The sequence below is a fragment of the Pagrus major genome, chromosome 3, assembly GCF_040436345.1.
Source record: "Pagrus major chromosome 3, Pma_NU_1.0".
Classification (NCBI taxonomy): Eukaryota; Metazoa; Chordata; class Actinopteri; order Spariformes; family Sparidae; genus Pagrus; species Pagrus major.
The window spans coordinates 11,598,259-11,616,708 of record NC_133217.1 but is presented as its reverse complement, the minus strand read 5'-3'; the positions used below and the strand labels follow the sequence as shown (position 1 = coordinate 11,616,708).

Genomic DNA, 18,450 nt, shown 5'->3' with positions numbered 1-18,450 from the left:
AGAAACGGGAGGCAAGTAACATAGAGTTAAATGCAGACGGAGAGAGGGAGCAGGGCAGGGAGAGATAAGACAAAAAAGAGGGAAGGAGAACAGCTGAGGAGAGTGAAAAAGGAAAAAAGAAAAAAAAGGAATTTGGAAATTTGGCAGAAGGAAAGAAAGAGGGGAGGAAATAATATTGTTTCTAAATAAGAAATGGCAGAAAAAAAGAAGAAAGGATGAAAAGGAGTAAGAATAGTAAGGAAGAACAGATAAAAGGGAAGGGAGGGCTAAAGGGCAGATTAGAAGAAAACAGGAAAACATCAGGAAAATGTGGGGGAAGCAAAGGTAAAATTAAACAAGGAGAAAGAAAGGAAGAAATTAAAGAAAATAGGGAGCTGGGGAAACAGAAGGAGCACAGTGAGTAAAGACGTAAGAAAGGAAACGGAGTAAAGAAGAAATAAGGAAGGGATACAGGAAGGAAAGAAAAGGGAACAAATGAGGGAAAGGAAGAGAGAAAGATACAAAAGAACAAAAGGGAGGAAAGAAGGAAGACAGGACGCAAGTGAAGAAAATTGGAAGAATGAAAGAAAGAGGGAAGGAAATAATAAAAACATGAGGTAGGAAAGTAAGAAATGATAAACAAACAAAAAATTGAAGAAAAAGGAATAATGGAAAGGAGGAAAAGTAAAGAGGAAGGATGGAAAGGAAATGGACGAAGAAAGAAAGGAGGCAGGAAATAGGAAAAGGAAAGACAACAGAGTGGACCAGAAGGAGAGGATAAATACAGAAAGGGAGGCAGATATGAGGAAAGAGAGGACAATGACAAAGGTTTTCAATATAGCAGGAGGAGAGAGAGAGAGAGAGAGAGAGCAAGAGAGGTGAGAAGGAGTGGACTGTGAAACAGTAGGAGAGGGGAGGTGGAGAATAAGAGCAGTCACGACTGCCGCTCCATCAGCAGCCTCGGTGTAATTTAGCAGCGCTCACAGTTCAGAATGACCATAATGAATATTTTATCACTGCGTAAGGGGCATTAACACTAACGGGGTACTTAGCTCCATCCTGTATGTATCACTAGAACAGGAAACAGCTGTCAACACAACTTCATTCAAACAGGAAAGTTTACTTAAAGCAGTGAGATTCATTATGTTATATAAATAGAAATCATAGACTGTAAACTGAAATATTTATGTCCGTTTGTTTGAGTTGAGTTTAATCTCTTTTGCTTAATTAAATTCTCACTCTGTGGTAGTTGATGCATTCAGATGACTAGTTGTGCTTTTAATCTTAAAATCATCTGACAAGTAAGTGGCAACAGTTAATAATAATCAGACCCTTATGTTAATTTTTTAAAAACATTAATAGAAAAGTTTAGTCGGGTCAGGTATGTTTATTTCTCGCTGTGTTGCTGCTCTTTACTGTAACGATGGGTGAAATGAGCAGTAGATGAAGAGGAAGTCACAGTTTCCGACAGCATCAGTTGGCAAAAGCCTTAATTACAGTGACCTTAAATGATGGTGGGATGACAGTTTGGATGCTAATTTTATTTCTTCATGTTTGCCTCAGTTTGGGCTCCTAGTTCAAAGGAATAGACTCAAGTCAAGAATATGGCAACAACTCAAACCAAACTTTCAGTCGCAGTGGTTGCTGACTGGAGCAGACTGTTGACTGGACAGGCAGTCTTTGTAATGCCTCAGCATCATGCGGCTACAAAACCCCTCACACACTCCAACCTGAGTACTCCCTCTTTAATAAATGGTAGCTCCGAGTCGCAGAGACTGCACCGGATAATGAACACTATGCTGCGACCCTCGTTCTGACCTCCCTTGTCCTCGTCTCTGTCTGAGCAGGTAAAGGCGACCTCATTGGGGCGAACCTGTCCTTAGATGACCGAGTGATAAAAACCAATGCGGACGTGAAAGCTCTGACCTACTGTGACCTGCAGTGTATCAACCTGAGGGGACTGTACGAGGTGTTGGACCTCTACCCTGAATACTCACACCACTTCGTCCAGGACATCCAGCAGGACCTCACTTACAACTTGAGGGAGGGACAAGAGACACACGTAAGTTCACTGAAGTAGTATTGATGCTGTTTCTGCTCGATGTCATTACAGTATGACTGAGGCTCATGCACACTGAGCATTCCTGCTGCAGAGTTTTGTGGTTTTTTGTCCATATTTCAAGGTTTCTCGGTTTTCATTGGCCTGTTTGTGATAGGATAGCCTTATTGGCTACAAAAATGCAGATAAACGGTTCAGATATTGATTCAAATTGTACTTACTTAAAAGTAAGTAGATTACATGGTGTAATGCATTCTTGAGTATGGGTAAAATGACAGACTACAAACAGAACAAATACCCCCAAAAATGACTTAATTACAGTAATTTGAGTGAATAAAAATAAATAAAAATCACCAGATTTTCTCTCAAATTTTTGACACTGTAAAATCTGACAAGTTGATGTTACTTAGGGGGAAAACGATTACCATAAAATTACCAATTAAAGTAGATTAATAATTGTAAGTTGTTAAAACCTTTTAGCTCGTACAACTTTTATAGTCTTTTTGGAAATTCTGAGGTAATCGGCTTCCTGACTTTTTCAAAATAAAGTCAACTTTTAAAATTGATATAAAATCAGACACAAAAATAAAATTAATGAACCTTACACAGTAAATTTTAAAGTTGACTGTACTTTAAAAAAAGAAAAGGCAGGATACTGATTACCTCAGAATGACCAAGTAAAGTAGACTTTTAAATTCAAGTTGTATGAGCTAAAAGGTCGAAAAACTTAAAATTAATAGTCTACTTCACTTGGTCATTTGAGGTAATTGGTTACCTCATAAGTCACTTTGTTAGATTTTACAGTGTATGTATGACACACAGCACTTTATACACACTTTCCATCTCTCTGTATTATGAATCGGGGAAGTGTAATAATGTGTGAGAATGAGCGATGGGCTGAGTGAGAGGAAAGAGGAGGGCACGAAGGGCTGGAGTTGGGAGGGTAATAAATGGACTTTGAGGGAAGTTAGAGAAAGAAAGCTTTAAAGTAAGAAAAGTGTGTGTGTGTGTGTGTGTGTGTGTGTGTGTGTGTGTGTGTGCGTGCGTGCGTGCGTGCGTGCGTGCGTGCGTGCGTGCGTGCGTGCGTGCGTGCGTGCGTGCGTGCGTGTGTGTGTAGAAGAGAAAGAGGGCAAAAATAGCCGGGGCACTTGGAGGAACTCTGCTGCTGTAATTACAGTCAGGTGTTTCTGTCTCTCCGATCCAAACACCATTGGCCCACTTACACACACAATACACACAGACACACACACACACACTAGCTGCCGCAGGGCTTTTAGGTGAAGCTAATGTGAAGAGAGGCAGCCCAAACCTCAGGACTGAGAGGAGTTAAAATGACAGGAGTAAGGAGGCAGCAGCTCAGGATGGAGGATGTGATTGTGGCGGGGAGGTTGAGATTACTGTTTGGATATTACTGTACTTTATAAGAGCACAACACAATAGTATCAGTGTGTTCAGGTGAATTATTTCCCGTCATTGGATCACTGCTAGCCTTTAAGTCATTTATCATATTCGTGTTTCCACCTAGTTAAGAAATGAACTGCTGAGCATTGTGAAATGGCTCCTCTGTAATTGAAAACTGAGAAAAGAAAGGCCGCATCTTGATTGCTGTGTCCTGCAGCACATTTACTGAATATTATCTCTCTGCCTCTCCTCCAGGTGAAGGCCAGACTGTCTACAACAGCTTTAGATACTCAGGTAACAGACCAGAAAACACTTTACAGTCTTACAGTCTAAAAGGCAAAATGAAGCCACTTCAATTCAAAAAATATCCCTCACCCTCACCTTGTTTGTTGACATTAGCTCATAATGTAAAATATGAAACTTGAATTTGCATTTAACCACAGATCAATTATTCTATCCCACAGAAAAGTCTGAAGGGCGACCCAACAGTAGACCTCACGCACTGATAATAGACTCAATTACTCTTTTAGTCTTAATGACTCCTCTTTTTTTGAGCCGGGAGGTTGTGGGAGGAGGACGATCAATTCTGCAAAGAATGAGTTAGCAGTCATTAAATCACAGCTGCTCCAGAATCGAGGGCGATGAAATGCTCTCGCCCTTTGAACGCTGAGAATCTGCACAAATAACACAAATGTAATCATCTGTGGTAAGATATGTTACGGGAAAATCAATGCAGCTGTCGAAGCCATTAACCTCACGCTGGCGCTGGTTTCCTCCGAGAGAGTTGGGTCACAGGCCGCCAATCAATAGGTTACGGTTGTGCTTATTTCTGTTATTACATGATTGTATCCTCATCTTACGGTTGATAGGCATCTTTGCAATTTAGCACAACTGCACACCCTTGACAAAAGACTACACATTGTTTGCTAAGACTGATGTCAGAGTTCACCAGTGTGGCCTTCATTATTCTGCAGGTCAAAGTTTTAGTCAAAAATGTTGATCTGAGGATTTGTGCTCAACCTTTTCACTCATAAATCCAGCTGATAGGTCTGCTCCTTGCAATTAGTGCCTATCTATGTATTGAAAGCACCTCTGTGTATTTCAGGGTCATGGTATTACAAACATATTAGTGTATTCAGCATTTTTAAATGAATCAGAAAGTCAGAGTGACACAGAATACTGAGAGGTGCTGCTTTTTGAAAAAAGAGATATTTAAGCAAATGTGACACCATCAAGGCTGATGCTTAGGATGACTCAAATCAACATGAATAGATTTTAATTTCATATCAGCTCTCTGCTTTTTCCATACTTATGTAATCTCCACAAAGTTCTCCAAGTATCCACACTCAAAGGTTGTATTTCAAAATGTTCTCAAATCACAGGCGATTGATATTTGTCGTGACTCTCAAAGATTCTTTTCATGTTTTTGTTTTTTTTTTCATTTCCAGTCTGGGGTGGGAAGGAACGGACGACTGGTCCAGGGCTATCCGCCCATCATCGAGGCACAGGAGGAACATGAGGAAGATGAGGGGGAGGAGGAAGAGGAAGACGAGGCCATGTCTGTATCTATGTCATCAGAGCGGAAACCGGCGATGGACCTCCGGGACACAGGTGGGAAGTCTCCACTGAGCCGCCCCAGCCAGAAGAACATGGGACAGAGCTCCAGGAGGTCTCGGAGGAAGATCCAGGAAATTACTCTCACCACTTTAGACCCGTCCAACCTCAGCCCCAGGTGAATTTGTTCGCCATTGATTCGTCTGCATGTGTAGGCTTGTGTCTCTGTGACTCTGCGTTATGTCTATTTTTGTAGCACAGTACACTTGGCACTAACTGGAGCTGGGCACTTTTTCTGTGATATATTGTGTAGTTGTGAGGGGGATCTGAATCAGATACTTCAAATTTAAGTGGATCAGTCAAAGGTAAACTGTTGGCCAACACCCACACATCCCTCACTCGCATTATTTGATCAGGGTAGCATGAAAGAGAAATGAATGGATTAGACAATGCTCTTTTGGAGACATTAATAAAGGTTTTTTTTTTTCAACATTTAACTACACAACTTTGACAAATGGTATTGCTCTGCTAGCTGCTACAACTCACAGTGATGGACTCTGGATGGTTGAGGGGCAGGTACTAAAAAAATTTAAAGGTTACCAGCTGTGTGGGGCGGGGCACCAGCAGCCAAAAGAGGCCCGAAAGACCACTGAAATGGGGGGGTGCTATATTAGCGATCATGTGGGATATCCAAACATGGATATTTTGGGGATTTTTAAATAATTTGGATCAGTTTCATAACAAAAACACAGTATTTTGCTGGTGACCAGTTAAAACCAGTAACAATCTTCATCTGGTCTATGCTGTTATATTGTTGACATGTTTGTTTGTTTTTTAAACAGGGTTTACAGTATATATTCGCCCATGAGTTTGAGATGTGTCATCAAAAATATGTTTTATAGGAGGAGAAAATTTGTGTTTTTGATGTAAATTTGACTTATAATGAGATTTATAATAAGATTGTTAGCCGAACTTTGGAGCTGAGGCACTAGCTGTTCCTTGCTTCCTGTCTTTATGCTATGCTAAGCTATGCTAAGCAGCATCTGGCTTTAGCTTACAGTATGGAACAGTAGACACATTTGGGATCTATCTTCTCATCTAACTCTTAGCAAGAAAGTGAATACGTGCATTTCACAAAATGTTGAACTATAACTTAAAGACCATAACAGCACAATATTTAACAATATGATACTATAGAATAACCACAATAATAATTGTTAGTATTGTTTCTTAATTATCTATTAATAATTACTACATCATCAGTAACAATCTTTACTTTCCTTCACGCACACTTTTGTCTCTATGCAGGATAGTGGACGGTACTGAAGACAGTGAGGGGACGGAGAGTTCCCTGGCCTTCTCCTACTCTACCAGCCGAGGTTGTCCTGTCAGTGAACCAATCAGTGCCTCAGCATCTGCCACAGGTCCTCCCATCTTACACCACACACCAATTTACCTCTCAAATATGACCAAATACCACTTATAGTCCCTTAAACATCCCACATCCTTTGGAAGGGAAAAATGTTCACATCCAAATTCCTGCAGCACTGTTGGATAACGAGGGTGATTAATGTGAAGTTTCACTTCCTGACGAGTATTTATCAGCTGCCTTGTCGCCATAAATGCATGATGTGAATTTGTAGTTCTTATTCAGAAACTGATTTGTGCCAATTTGTGTCACAGATATGCTGCAGATCAGCACAGCAGAGCTAGCAGCTAAAGCAGAGGAGACCAGAGGACAACTGAGACACCTCGACCAGCAGGTAGGACCGTGTGTCTGTGTTTGTGTCTGTGTGTGTGAGAGAGAGCAAGCGACACACACAGACAGGTGGGCTCAGGTAAGCATGAGCCATATGGCCATATCAGTATGTCAGGTAAGACATGTGAACGGATTCAGAGAAGTAATGAAGCAAAAAGCTCAAAAATAATAATAATGAGGCGTAAACAGAGTGGAAACATTTTTCATCCATCTGAACCCCACATCCATATGTTTTCATGTTTCACAGCAGCACTTAGTGGACCGACTGTGCCTGTGTCTCATTATAAAGTATCATATTTGGATGCTTTACAGACTACAGTGTTCATTGTCGAGCTTGAAATAATCTGTTCACACACATGCAGTATACACACACAGCCTCTCGTGCTGTATCCTATGGTTTTGATTGGCGGGTGGCTAAATTGACATTAGACTTTTGGCAGGTGAGGAGGAGTGTTTGCTTCCTCCTGCTAAGCCTCAGTCTGTATCCTGGGTAGTGCTGATAGAGGCAGAGAGAAAAAGAGACATGAAGAAGAAGAAGTAGCGGAGGGAGATAGCTTCACGAGAAGAAACAAAAATCAAAACAGAGAGGTATGAAAATAGGGAGTGTGAAAGGCACCTTCACAGTTTTACACATTGGCTCTGTTGTCCTTTCTGTGTCTCTGTGGGCTACCCGTGTTTGACAGGAAGTCTCTCAGCGTGGTCTTGTAGGTTGTTAATCCTCACTTGGATCCATCCACACAGATCACCATAGGAGATGAAAAGGGGTTGTTAGTTTAAACCCAACACAAATACAAATGACAAATGACAGGGCATTGTGTATGTGGCACATGCAGGGTTGTTCAAAAGGTATTTATTTGCCAAAAAAGTTTTATCGTTGAAAAAAAAACATATTTTTTATAAATCTGAGCTGGAATTAGATAACCAGTCCTCCCAAAAAGAAGATGCACAATTTCAGGGGCCCAATTTATTGTTTGGCAGAGTTAATTTTTTGTATTAAAAAACTACAACGGTTCCAATTCCTTCTGTCAAAATCAAGGAGCAAGAGCCCTTTGAGACCTTTGCCCGTACCTGTGAATAAATGAGCACAAACTGCAATTTTACACATGAGATGTGGCCAATCAGAACAAAAAACTGACAAGGGTAATTTCTTTGCTGTTTGTGACCTCAACAACACAAAGGTGGCAGCATTTTAATGAACAAACACTTTGTGAACACAGTGATAAATCAGCTCTGCTTTGCCGTGTGACTTCTTAGCGTGACCTTTCACTCTTTGACCTTACGCTACATCTGTGACACCAAGGGGTTTATTCTAGTGGGAGCTGATTAAGACATTATTGTAGTTAAAGAGAAGCCCAACATGTTGACCTTTGTTCCGTGTCATGGAAATTATAATGCTGCTGTACAGGAAAGCTACAAGGTCTGAGTGATTGCACCTGTAAGGATCATACGAGGCAAGAAACATGTGACATTATACACTCACCGCAAATACATTTCAGAATGAGATTTTGGTACACATACGTATGCACAGCAGTAGTGACCTACTTTAGTAAATGAACAATAAGAAAACAAAGTCATTACCGAAAGCTCCAAGCAAATATTTAACAGAATTTTTGAACAGTACAAAGACTTTAAAGCAGCAGTAATTGATTTTTTGGCCACATGGGGGCAAAAGCTATTAACACAGCATCTATGTATTATCTATTTACTGTGAATATTCATTCTCCCCTTTGCTGTTTTGGTCTCCAGTCTTGACTATTGTCACATTCAGAGCTCATGTCACCCGAACTAGCTTTGTCATTCTCATGCTCCAGTTCTGCTTTTAAATTAAATGATTCATATGTCAATTTATAAGTCCATTTTATTTATATAGCCTCAATTGACAACAAATATTATCTCACACTTTCCAATTGGAGCAGGTGTAGACCCTACTCTGTAATTAATTAAATGGCACCAAAACCAATTCCTTATCTTCAAAAGCCTTAGGTACAAATTCATTTTCAGAGCTACTGGCATCAACAAGCCTATAAATCTTTTTGGGAAAAACACTGGGGAAACAGTGCTTTCTATGATTTTAGACATTTAAACAGAACACTGTTAAAACAGATTGTTTCAGGGAGGGTGTCTCTAAACACCTGAGGCACAGCATGTGTTTAAAGGTTAATATAAAGTATGAAGACACATACAGTATGTGTTGCATCAAGCCAAATAGTATGCAGACAGGTATGGTACCTTTATTCATTGCATAATCAACCAGCCCAGTGGACAATCAGGATATCAGAGCAATCTAATGCATCAATTGGATTATTATATTTATGTACTGTTGTACTATTCCTGCGCATTTATTCAGATGTTATATAAGTCAGCCGGTACATTGTGTGATGTAATGATGCTATTGCTGATTTTACATGTACCTGTAGCTGCAGTGGGTTCTGGTCATCCATGGCTGCTGGATTGTCTGACCATCTCCACAGACAATTGGCTGTGAAGTGGGAGTACTGGAATCATGTTGACAGCGTGTCAGATTGGACTGTCCTGTTGCTCTCAGCTTTTTCTATTTTTATCAGAGCCAGAGTTTAGACCCAAGCTTTTATCAGCCACAGCAGAGAGGGAAAGAGATGTGATTTTGCTCTGTTAAAACTATTGTCAAGGACTCAGTGTGGTAGATTAAAGTTAAACAACTACAATGTTAAATGACATCAAAAATGTTATAAAAACTACTATTAAATCTACTTTCGTGATCACAATATGCACTCAGCCCTATCACCTCTTGATGTAGTGGCTGGAGCAGTTCCCACCTGGAGTTGTGTGTCCTGCTGAGGGCTGATGTGCATCGAGCAGCACTGATGTGCGTGATTGGCCTGATGAATGGTCATGAATGCTTTGACTGGCAGAAGCAGATGGCACGTTGGCAGTGCTTCACAGCCGTGCCCTCTGTGGACACGCCACGTGCAGGGAGGAACTAATCACCAGCCCGCCCTCATCAGTGTAATGACCAATTATAGCAGCACGATGTTACATGCAAAATGGCAGGCAGGAGACGGAAATATTTGACCCAAAATTACTGACCCCAAAATACCAAATTTTTAATGATGTACTGTATATCCTGGGGCTTTTTGTTCCAGGTAATCAGTAAGTTTTTACTAGAAAGTTTGTCTTTTACATATGTGGAAAAGATGACTATATGACTATGTTCAGACTGCAGGTAAATCACATTTGTTTCTCAAATCAGATCTTTAAGACCAATTAGTTAGTGATCAGATCGAAGTTTTGTGTCCAAACCAAGCATCTGCTTTGGTTGCTGTGGTAACAATGTAGGTGTCAGGAAGTACATATGCTGGTGACATGGCTTTCCAGCACAGAAGAAAGAAAAATTGAAATCCATCATCCCACCTTCCAAACAGTCACCCTGTCAAGTTGCAGAGTAGACAATTTATTTCAGTGTCTCTACATGGACTTATCTCTGGGTTGTCTTCCATACGCTGGTAGCAGCATTCTGCTGAGCCGTTCTGAGACACTTCTGTCACTCTGGATTTGAAGGTCAAAATCCGTTATTAGCGGTCTGGACTGAGACGTATCAGTAGAAATATGATTTGAATAGCATTTCAAACCACTTTCAAATGGGGTTTGGATCCAACTTGTAAAAATCGCATGTCATTTGGTTTTTCGCTGTCCAGACTTCCTAAAGTTAATCTTGATATGCCAAAAAATGGATTGAGGCTGGCAATCTGAACAAGGCATTAAAAAGTTATAGGCATAGAGGCCATTTTTTGTCAGTTGATGCGTTTAATGTAAAGCAGTGGCAGTAGGAAATTTTGGGTTTGCATTAGCAGTCCTTTAAAGCACCTCCCAAATGCTGTAAAGAGGATGACTGTAAACAGTGAGGCTTTCATCAATGAGATAATATTGTGCTGACTTACATGCACATGCAGTTTCCTGTTAATCTCCCACACTTACACGACTAAAAGTTTCAACTCATACGCCGCGAAAAGCAAAATACGGTACAGTCAGAGAGGATTACTCTATATTTCTGAATGGCTTTTTCATGCTTTTAGGTTGTAAAAAGTTCAAATAGATGTCATTTTGTGAAGGGTTTGCCAAATAAGTAATGTTTTGTACATTCAATCAAACACTGTACAATGATTAAACCAGGCTGACAAGTGAAAGGGCAGATAGAGACAAAGATACCTCTGAGCAATTATTAAATAAGAATAGAAGAAATCAGCAGTTTTTTGTCAAATAAATTGGAAGGTTAACGTCAAAATCTGATAAGAACAGGTTCCTGTCTGAGTGTCGAGTGCACAATAATGCTAATATCAAGCTAAAATGAATGTGTTGTTTAGCAAAGCTAGTCTTAAAACTTCAAAATAGAAATAGACGGTTAGTCGAGGGTTAGCACTACTGGAACTGGATCATACAATATCAACTGAACACACTATGGTCTGACAAATGACCACTGAAAAGCGGGTTCCGAAAATATTTAGGGGCTGGGGTTAGGGTTCAAATTGAAGGGTACATCACCCATCAGCTATAACACAGTTGATGTGTGAATTACACTGTTTATCTACTACTTGACACTTTTTTTTCCTCTTTAAAACTAAATATGGTTTGTGTTGCAGGTGAGCACCCTTGGGAGAGAAGTGGCCGACCTTGGACGAGTCATGAAGAGAATGGCCCAGCTCATGGAGAACCTCATGCCATCAGTGCCACAACCGACAGTAGTCTGTCCCGCGCACTACTCCCCAGTACAACACACATACCTTCCCCACCCCAGCCCTCCTCAGTCTTACCCTTCACCATCCTCTTCTCAGACTGCCTCCATCTGGATGGACACGGCAATGTCATTGCCCTCTTCTCCCGCCATTATCCCTCAGCAACATGGTGCAATGTGCCACAAGGACTCCCTCACACATAGACCCCAGGACCTCCAGCTGGGGTACCCCACTATACCCAGCCCAACTTTACCTCCAACTCCCAACTCATCTGCCCTCCAATTACAGCCCATCATCGCAGAGCCTCACCTGCCCTCCTCATCCCTCAGCTCACCAGATATTTCCCACTACAGAGACGGGGTTTCTGGCTCCATCAGGTCAAGGGGACACAGTCCTCCCCTTGAAGACAGGGGAGATGAGGGCCCTCATGAGAGCTCTGGGTGTTCTCCAAAAACTGGACTTGGAGGGACCTACCACAACCCAACCAAGGGTTTGTAGCAGCCCTCCATCTGAACTTCCCTGGACTTTTTCCAGGATATTTTTTGAGCTATGTTCCTGAACTTAAGATCAAACTGATCAGCTGCGGTCCACCATATCACTGGAGGACGTTTGCAGGGATGCAACTCAGATCCTTTTTGTTTTAAAGGCACGCGTTTAAAAATCATGTTGCATGAAAACAAGTACAGAAGGTTTAGGTGTGTTAGCTTTACCTTATAGAAACATAGTGTTGTTAGACAGAATGAAGAGGTTGGGTCAGCTGTGGAGCTGTATGATGGCAGCTCTTTAGGCACAGCTCACCCCCAGCCTACCTCCTTCCCCTCCTTGAGGCAGGATTGTGCTATAATGGAGGACAAGCGGAATACAAAGGAGGAGAGAGTCCTTTCTGTCCTCTCTTTTGCTCTTAGCTAGTTTCAGGTTGGCTGGGCTGGTTTGAGTAGTGGAGGTGGGCTTTGGAGACAAGGAGCAGAGGGGTGGGGGTCGTTAATGTGCTTCCCCCAACCCCCTATCTCTGTAATTTCCTTTCCTTTTAACCCTTCTTTCCTTGCTCACTCAACCTATGCCTGATGCTCCGGATTGCGTGGACCAGTGCATGGCTGGTTTGGGCTGGTCGGACTGGGAGCACAGAGATGGTGTGAGGAGAGATGGGACTTATTGTGCTCTTTACTGCTGGCCCTCGGGGAAAGGGAGGTGGAGGATGGAGGAAGTTGGTTGTGGTGGTGGTGGGGGTATGTTATGCCTTGGGCAGCACAGCCCCTGCTGTCGTCTGTCACACTGAGCACAGGGACTCTGTCTCCCTCTCTGTTTCTCGTTTCCAGTGATTCTCTCCATTCACCTACCACTGTCACTCTCCCTCCTTCTTTCTCTTTCACTTGCTCTCTGCATGCCTTTCCGAGCCTTTTGAGTAGTGCCTGTAGACACACATTAACATGCTGCATGTCACCCTGTGGAAATCCAGCTTGCCATTTATCTATCTATTTAAAGGAAACACGGTTCAATCTTTTAATAGCTGAACCTGGCATTTACTGATGCATATTTATTGGATGTTGGCTCAGTTTAAACAACTGGGTAATTTTAGACACAAGGTAGTCGCCCCTGTTGTCAAGTGGCCTGGAGCAAAGCACCAATACTAAATTGGTTCACGATCCAAATGTCGGCCATTTCCCTGATCGTTACCCAGGGTTATCAGCTCTGAGATCCATTTTCTCAGCTGCTCAGAGCACAGGCAATATCCCCACATAAAAGCACAATAAGGAGATATAGACGCTTTTATATTTCTATGAATGTATCATTACTAAAGATGTATTTTTTTACCTCAAAGAATGCAAGAGTGTGGGATAGCAGTAAATGATGCCATTGTATATGAGGTTATGGCAGTGCTGTTTGCTGGTACCAGCCAATGCAATCTTAAACCAGGAAAAAGGTCCTAACTCTCATCCCAACAGATCTACTGTTCTCTTTTGAATTCACGTAGGTTTGAATCTGCTTCTCTGCAAATGGAATGTACTGTAATCAAACATCTTTTTCCCATAACATTTTGATATTTATTAGATACAAAAAAACAACTGTTATGCTAATAAATGACAAATATGACTGTTATGTCCTGGCTTTTCCTTTTTTGTCCAATATTCACAGAGACATTCATTAATGCTGGGAAGAGGTTATGAGAGATCACATCCAGGAAATCAGCCTTTTTCACTTTTCCAAAACACAAAACCTATACAGTATTCCTTGCAACCAACATGTACAATACAGACTTAACTTTGCTCAGTTTCTGTGTTTTGGAAGTCAGTGGTTTTAATTTTAAATTTTAATTTTCAATTAAGTGGTTGGCTGTAAACCAAAGCTTAGGACAAACTTTTGACCTGATGATGTCAGTAGTGGAAAAGTTAGGGATCGCCAGCATTCCACCATTATTACAATTCATGCTGAAGGGGGCATGAATGTTGTATGAATGTGATATTTCAGTCTAGACCAGTGAACTGTCAGACTGACATTATCATCCCTAGAGTGCATGGCTAAACAAAAACAGATCAGCATCAGCATAATAGATTTTTTTATGTGAAAACAAAGCACAGACATCTTTAAGCATCTGAGACTGGTTAATGCCCAAATTATAGCTTGTTGTGCGGTTCATACAATCAAAAATGAAAACTGAGTGAGGACAAGAATTTGTAAATTGTTCCACAGCATACGCTTTTGTATTTAACACAAACATATGCTCAAGTTTGCAAAGTGAATTGTTGATCTTCATGCACACACAAAAATAAGCAAACACACAAAGTAAATAATGCCAATTCTCTGTCACGAAACACTGACGTCTGTCCACACTCTGTTTATAATAGTAGTATGTGTTTGTTTTGTGTGCGCGTGCGTGTGTGTCTGTCGTTCATAAGCTGCCGCTACGGTTCATCTGAGGTGAAAGCACTGCAATCGTCATGTCCTTCTGCGGTGACGTGGGCGGGTGGGGTGAAAACTGAGTAAGTATGCGTGCTGTGGATCACATTGACACATCTTTCATAGGTCCAGCTGCTCTCACCTGGCGAGGGGCTGCCCTAGCGTGTATGTGTGTGTGTGTGTGTGTGTGTGTTAGGAAGCGGAGTTAGGGGAATACATGTGTGCAGCAGGGATGCTGGTGAGATATGCTTTATGGGCATTTATGATTGAGGTAACATTACAACTGTCAAGGTTTGTGTGCATGTTTGTGTAAACCTTTATTGCAAGGACATTTCTGCCTATGAGTGAAGACATATGTGCTTTATGAGGACATGTGTGCTTTGTGGGGACATTTTGGTGTGTCCAAACAACTTCAAATGGCTGTTTGAGGATTAAGACTTGGTTTTAAGTTCAAAGTTAGAATAAGGTTTTGCATGTCTGTAAATGATTGATTTAAGAAGAGGCAATGGTGTGAGTGAAAATTAAAATACATGTTGTAAAAATATTCTCCACCTACACAATTTCTTGTGTGTTCTACTGAGAAGGGACTTGCAGGCGGGCGGGGTTGTGTTTGCTCTGAGGATGATTATCTGTGTATTTAGCAGCACCTCCAGCACATCTGTGGGAATGCTGTTATTTAGCCCGGGGTCCTGCAGACCCATCCATATTTAATGGTGTACAGACAATCCCATCCTGGCTGTTTATGCATCGTTTTATCCACCTGCTAGCAAACTCATCTTTTATTCACTTCTTCCCACAATCTGTCATTAGCAAAGTGAGGCCCATCTGCCTTCCTCCTTTACACCATTACTTTCTTATGATTTTTGATTAAAGTTGGGGCTGACTCAGAGGGATGGGAGGACGATATAATAGAGCTGGAACTGTGGAAAGTGCAACACAAATGCTAAAAGAGGATGTGTACTGATGATGTATGAGCTTTCATCTTCATATTAAACATACATTGAACTATGTGATTCCTATTCCTTCTATTTCTGTGTTTGATTAAACCACTATTTTCACATTGTTCAATAATGGCCCTGACCCAAATACAGCAACTATTCATCCCTGTCCACTCTTTTCATCTGAGCACACACAGAAATGCCATGTGAGCACACACACACACACACACACACACACACACACACACACACACACACACACACACACACACATTCACTCTTCCATTCAAATGAGCACTTTATCCAGTGAAAAGAGCCTCTTCACTTGTCCCTCGCCCCAGATTTCAGTGCTGAAAAACACCATCGCTGTGCAGGAGGTGAGAAATTCTCTCTCAGGTAATACAAATCTGTCCATTTCTCTCCTTTCATTTCCACGGACATAATGGAGATATGTTGAAATCTGCCAGCTGTGGTGTGGTACTTCCATTCAGCCCTTACTCGGATCCGATAGGCTGCCTGCTGAAGAAAAGAGGCCGAGCTGTGTGCTGAACCAAGGACACATTGTGTTTGTGTTTGAATGTGTGTGGTCCAACTTGTGTGAGGTACACCCACATATCACAAGTGTCTGTGCGTCCTGTATGCAAATATAAGCACACACGTACGTATGGAGAAAGCTCTCCACACAAGGGCTTAACATTGTTCTGTTCCACTCTGAGTGAGACGGCAGCCGCTGTTGCACATCCAGATAGTAATATTTGCATTGGTGTAAAGCAGAAAGGGAGTTGCAGGGCATCTTGTGTGTTTGATAAATGAGTCTGAGCTGCTCTCTTGGGTGCTGTGGTACTGGTGGTGGTGGTGGTGGGAGGGGTGGCAGAACAATGCGCATGTCAGAAGTGGAGATTAATGGTGGCTTCTTCTCTTAGAAGTGCAGGTCTGGCTATGCCCATCAAGCGTGGATACTGGAACGACGGCTAAATTACCTCTTTTGTTGTTCACCTGTCAGAGAGTAGTCTGGCATTTTATAACCGCAGATAGGTGGATCATCAGCATGTAGAGCTCTTGCTAAATAGTTGTCTTCCATTGTGTTGATGTAGCAATGATGTAAGGCTCCCTGTTGAAAAGTCTGGATTAAAATGTTCACGCGTTTATAGAAGAGGACTGAAGGCATTCTTCTGAATGTGAACACCTAGCAGCACTGACTACATTTGGACAGCCAAACATGATGTACCTTTCCATTTTGTTATGTGATGGTGCGTTTTTCTAGGATAACTAGCCAAAAATCGACATTACAAAATGAACAAACAGCTTTTCTTTTCATCTAATGAGTGAACGATAAAACTAATGAACTATTAACTCTGCATGCGGCTGTGATGGGGCTCACTGTCTTCTAAGCATCTGTTTGTCAGCTACCTAGATGTCAAAACCCCAAATTTCTTTTTTATGGCATGTGCAATATGCACATTTTTAGACAGGCCTACATATGGATTAATTATTTCAAGTTTCTTATGTTGTTCCGTATCGGAGGAAGATCCAAATCATACACATGTTGGACAGAAAGTAAAAAAGAAAAAAAAACAGAAAAGAGGGACAGAGGGAAAGAGAGCTGATCCATCTTTAAAGGACCACTTTGTAAGAAAGTTGATATTTGAGTGTCAGTATTTGACAAGAGACTCAAAAATCAACTTTCTTACAAAGTGAGCCTTTTAAGATGGAGAGGGTTAAAACTCAGTATGTGAGCTTATGTGATAAATAGTTACTTGAGGCGGCTATAATCAATATTTTTAATAATGTATCAATGTGAAAGGTGTTATATTATTTTATCATGAACATATAGAGAATTATCACCTGAATCTGCAGTTCCCCTCTGGCTTGAGGGAGCTTTACAGTAAGTTTAAGCTCATTGTTTACCTGTCCACCAGCCAACTTTACCATTTTCATTTCCCCCCACTGCTCATTTCAGCTGTAGCAGGAGGCTGTTGTCAGTGAAAAAGCTCTTTAAGCCCTTCTACACTATCTGCTCAGTACCAGACACACAGTTGACAACTAGCTGGTGAACATAGAGGAACAGTTAGCAGATAAAGGGCCAGATCTTTCCCCCAGGAGTTGGCAGAGACCAGAAACAGAGCTTAAAGAGGCTGAATGTTGGACTAAGATTTACCAGATGATCAGACAACCCAATCGCCAGAATAAATGGTGGCAATGTATACGTTTCTGCAAACCACGGATATGTTGAAACTTAACATTACTTTATGTTGCAACTTTACTTTTAAATTTTCTACTTTATGTTGTGACAGCATTGTACTTATGGTCTGGTTAGGTTCAGGCACAAAAACCACTTGGTTAGAGTTAGAAAAAGATGATGTTTTGGCATAAAATCCTTGCTTTGGTCGCCACAAACACGGCTACAGATGTCCTGACTTCCCATCCAAAATATTTGTTTTCCATCAGCAAAATCGTGGCTGGAAATTATCCTTAAAAACATCCTCCACCTCCCAATATGAAAACAAGGTCATAAACATGAAAATGTTATGACATGTATTGTCGTAATGTCAATATGCTAGCCTACATATGACATGTACAAATGTGAACATAATTGAGGTTTGCAGAAACGTTAACCACCAACGTTATATTCTGGCGTCTGAGCTGGGACAGAAACACGACTCCAAATCAACAAGAAGTTCACCATATCAACTAAAAATGTGATTTGTACATAACATTTGTAGGCTTAAGATGTCATTTTTTGGGGCTCACACAAGTCTCACTCTCAGGTTACATATATTTTTCCGTTTTGTCTTGATTCTGTCTCTTACCCACATGATGTCCATGTTTTTACTTGTCACCTCTTAGGCAGAGAAGCCACAAAAGGGCTGTGAGGGTGAAGGTTAGACATTTAGCTCTTTGTCCTTTGCGAGACAAGCTTGCATAACATTTCTTTGTGTGGAAGTGAAATCTCCCAGTTTTTATAGCGCATTGTCAATCAGCTGTGTGATGCCACTGAAGGGCCTCTCAGCTGGCTTGATTGTAACACTCACACAGGAAATCAGCTCACTGTGCACATTATAAGGTCTTGCGTATTGTCTTATACCCTTTATGGTTTCGTTTGCAACCTCTGGCTGAGCAAGGGTGACACTGAAGGGTAATATTATCTAATTAAAA

General features: G+C 41.3%; 1 protein-coding gene across 1 annotated transcript in view; it reads left to right on the top strand.

The window, feature by feature from the left end:
• kcnh8 (potassium voltage-gated channel, subfamily H (eag-related), member 8) overlaps positions 1-11,959 on the top strand; it is a 54,862-nt gene extending 42,903 nt beyond the window's left edge. The window contains exons 11-16 of the mRNA XM_073462797.1: positions 1,827-2,041; positions 3,695-3,733; positions 4,888-5,171; positions 6,302-6,417; positions 6,677-6,756; positions 11,369-11,959. Of these exons, the coding sequence (XP_073318898.1) occupies positions 1,827-2,041; positions 3,695-3,733; positions 4,888-5,171; positions 6,302-6,417; positions 6,677-6,756; positions 11,369-11,959 (1,325 nt within the window). The remainder of the gene's footprint in view (positions 1-1,826; positions 2,042-3,694; positions 3,734-4,887; positions 5,172-6,301; positions 6,418-6,676; positions 6,757-11,368) is intronic.
• Positions 11,960-18,450: the final 6,491 nt, after the last annotated feature.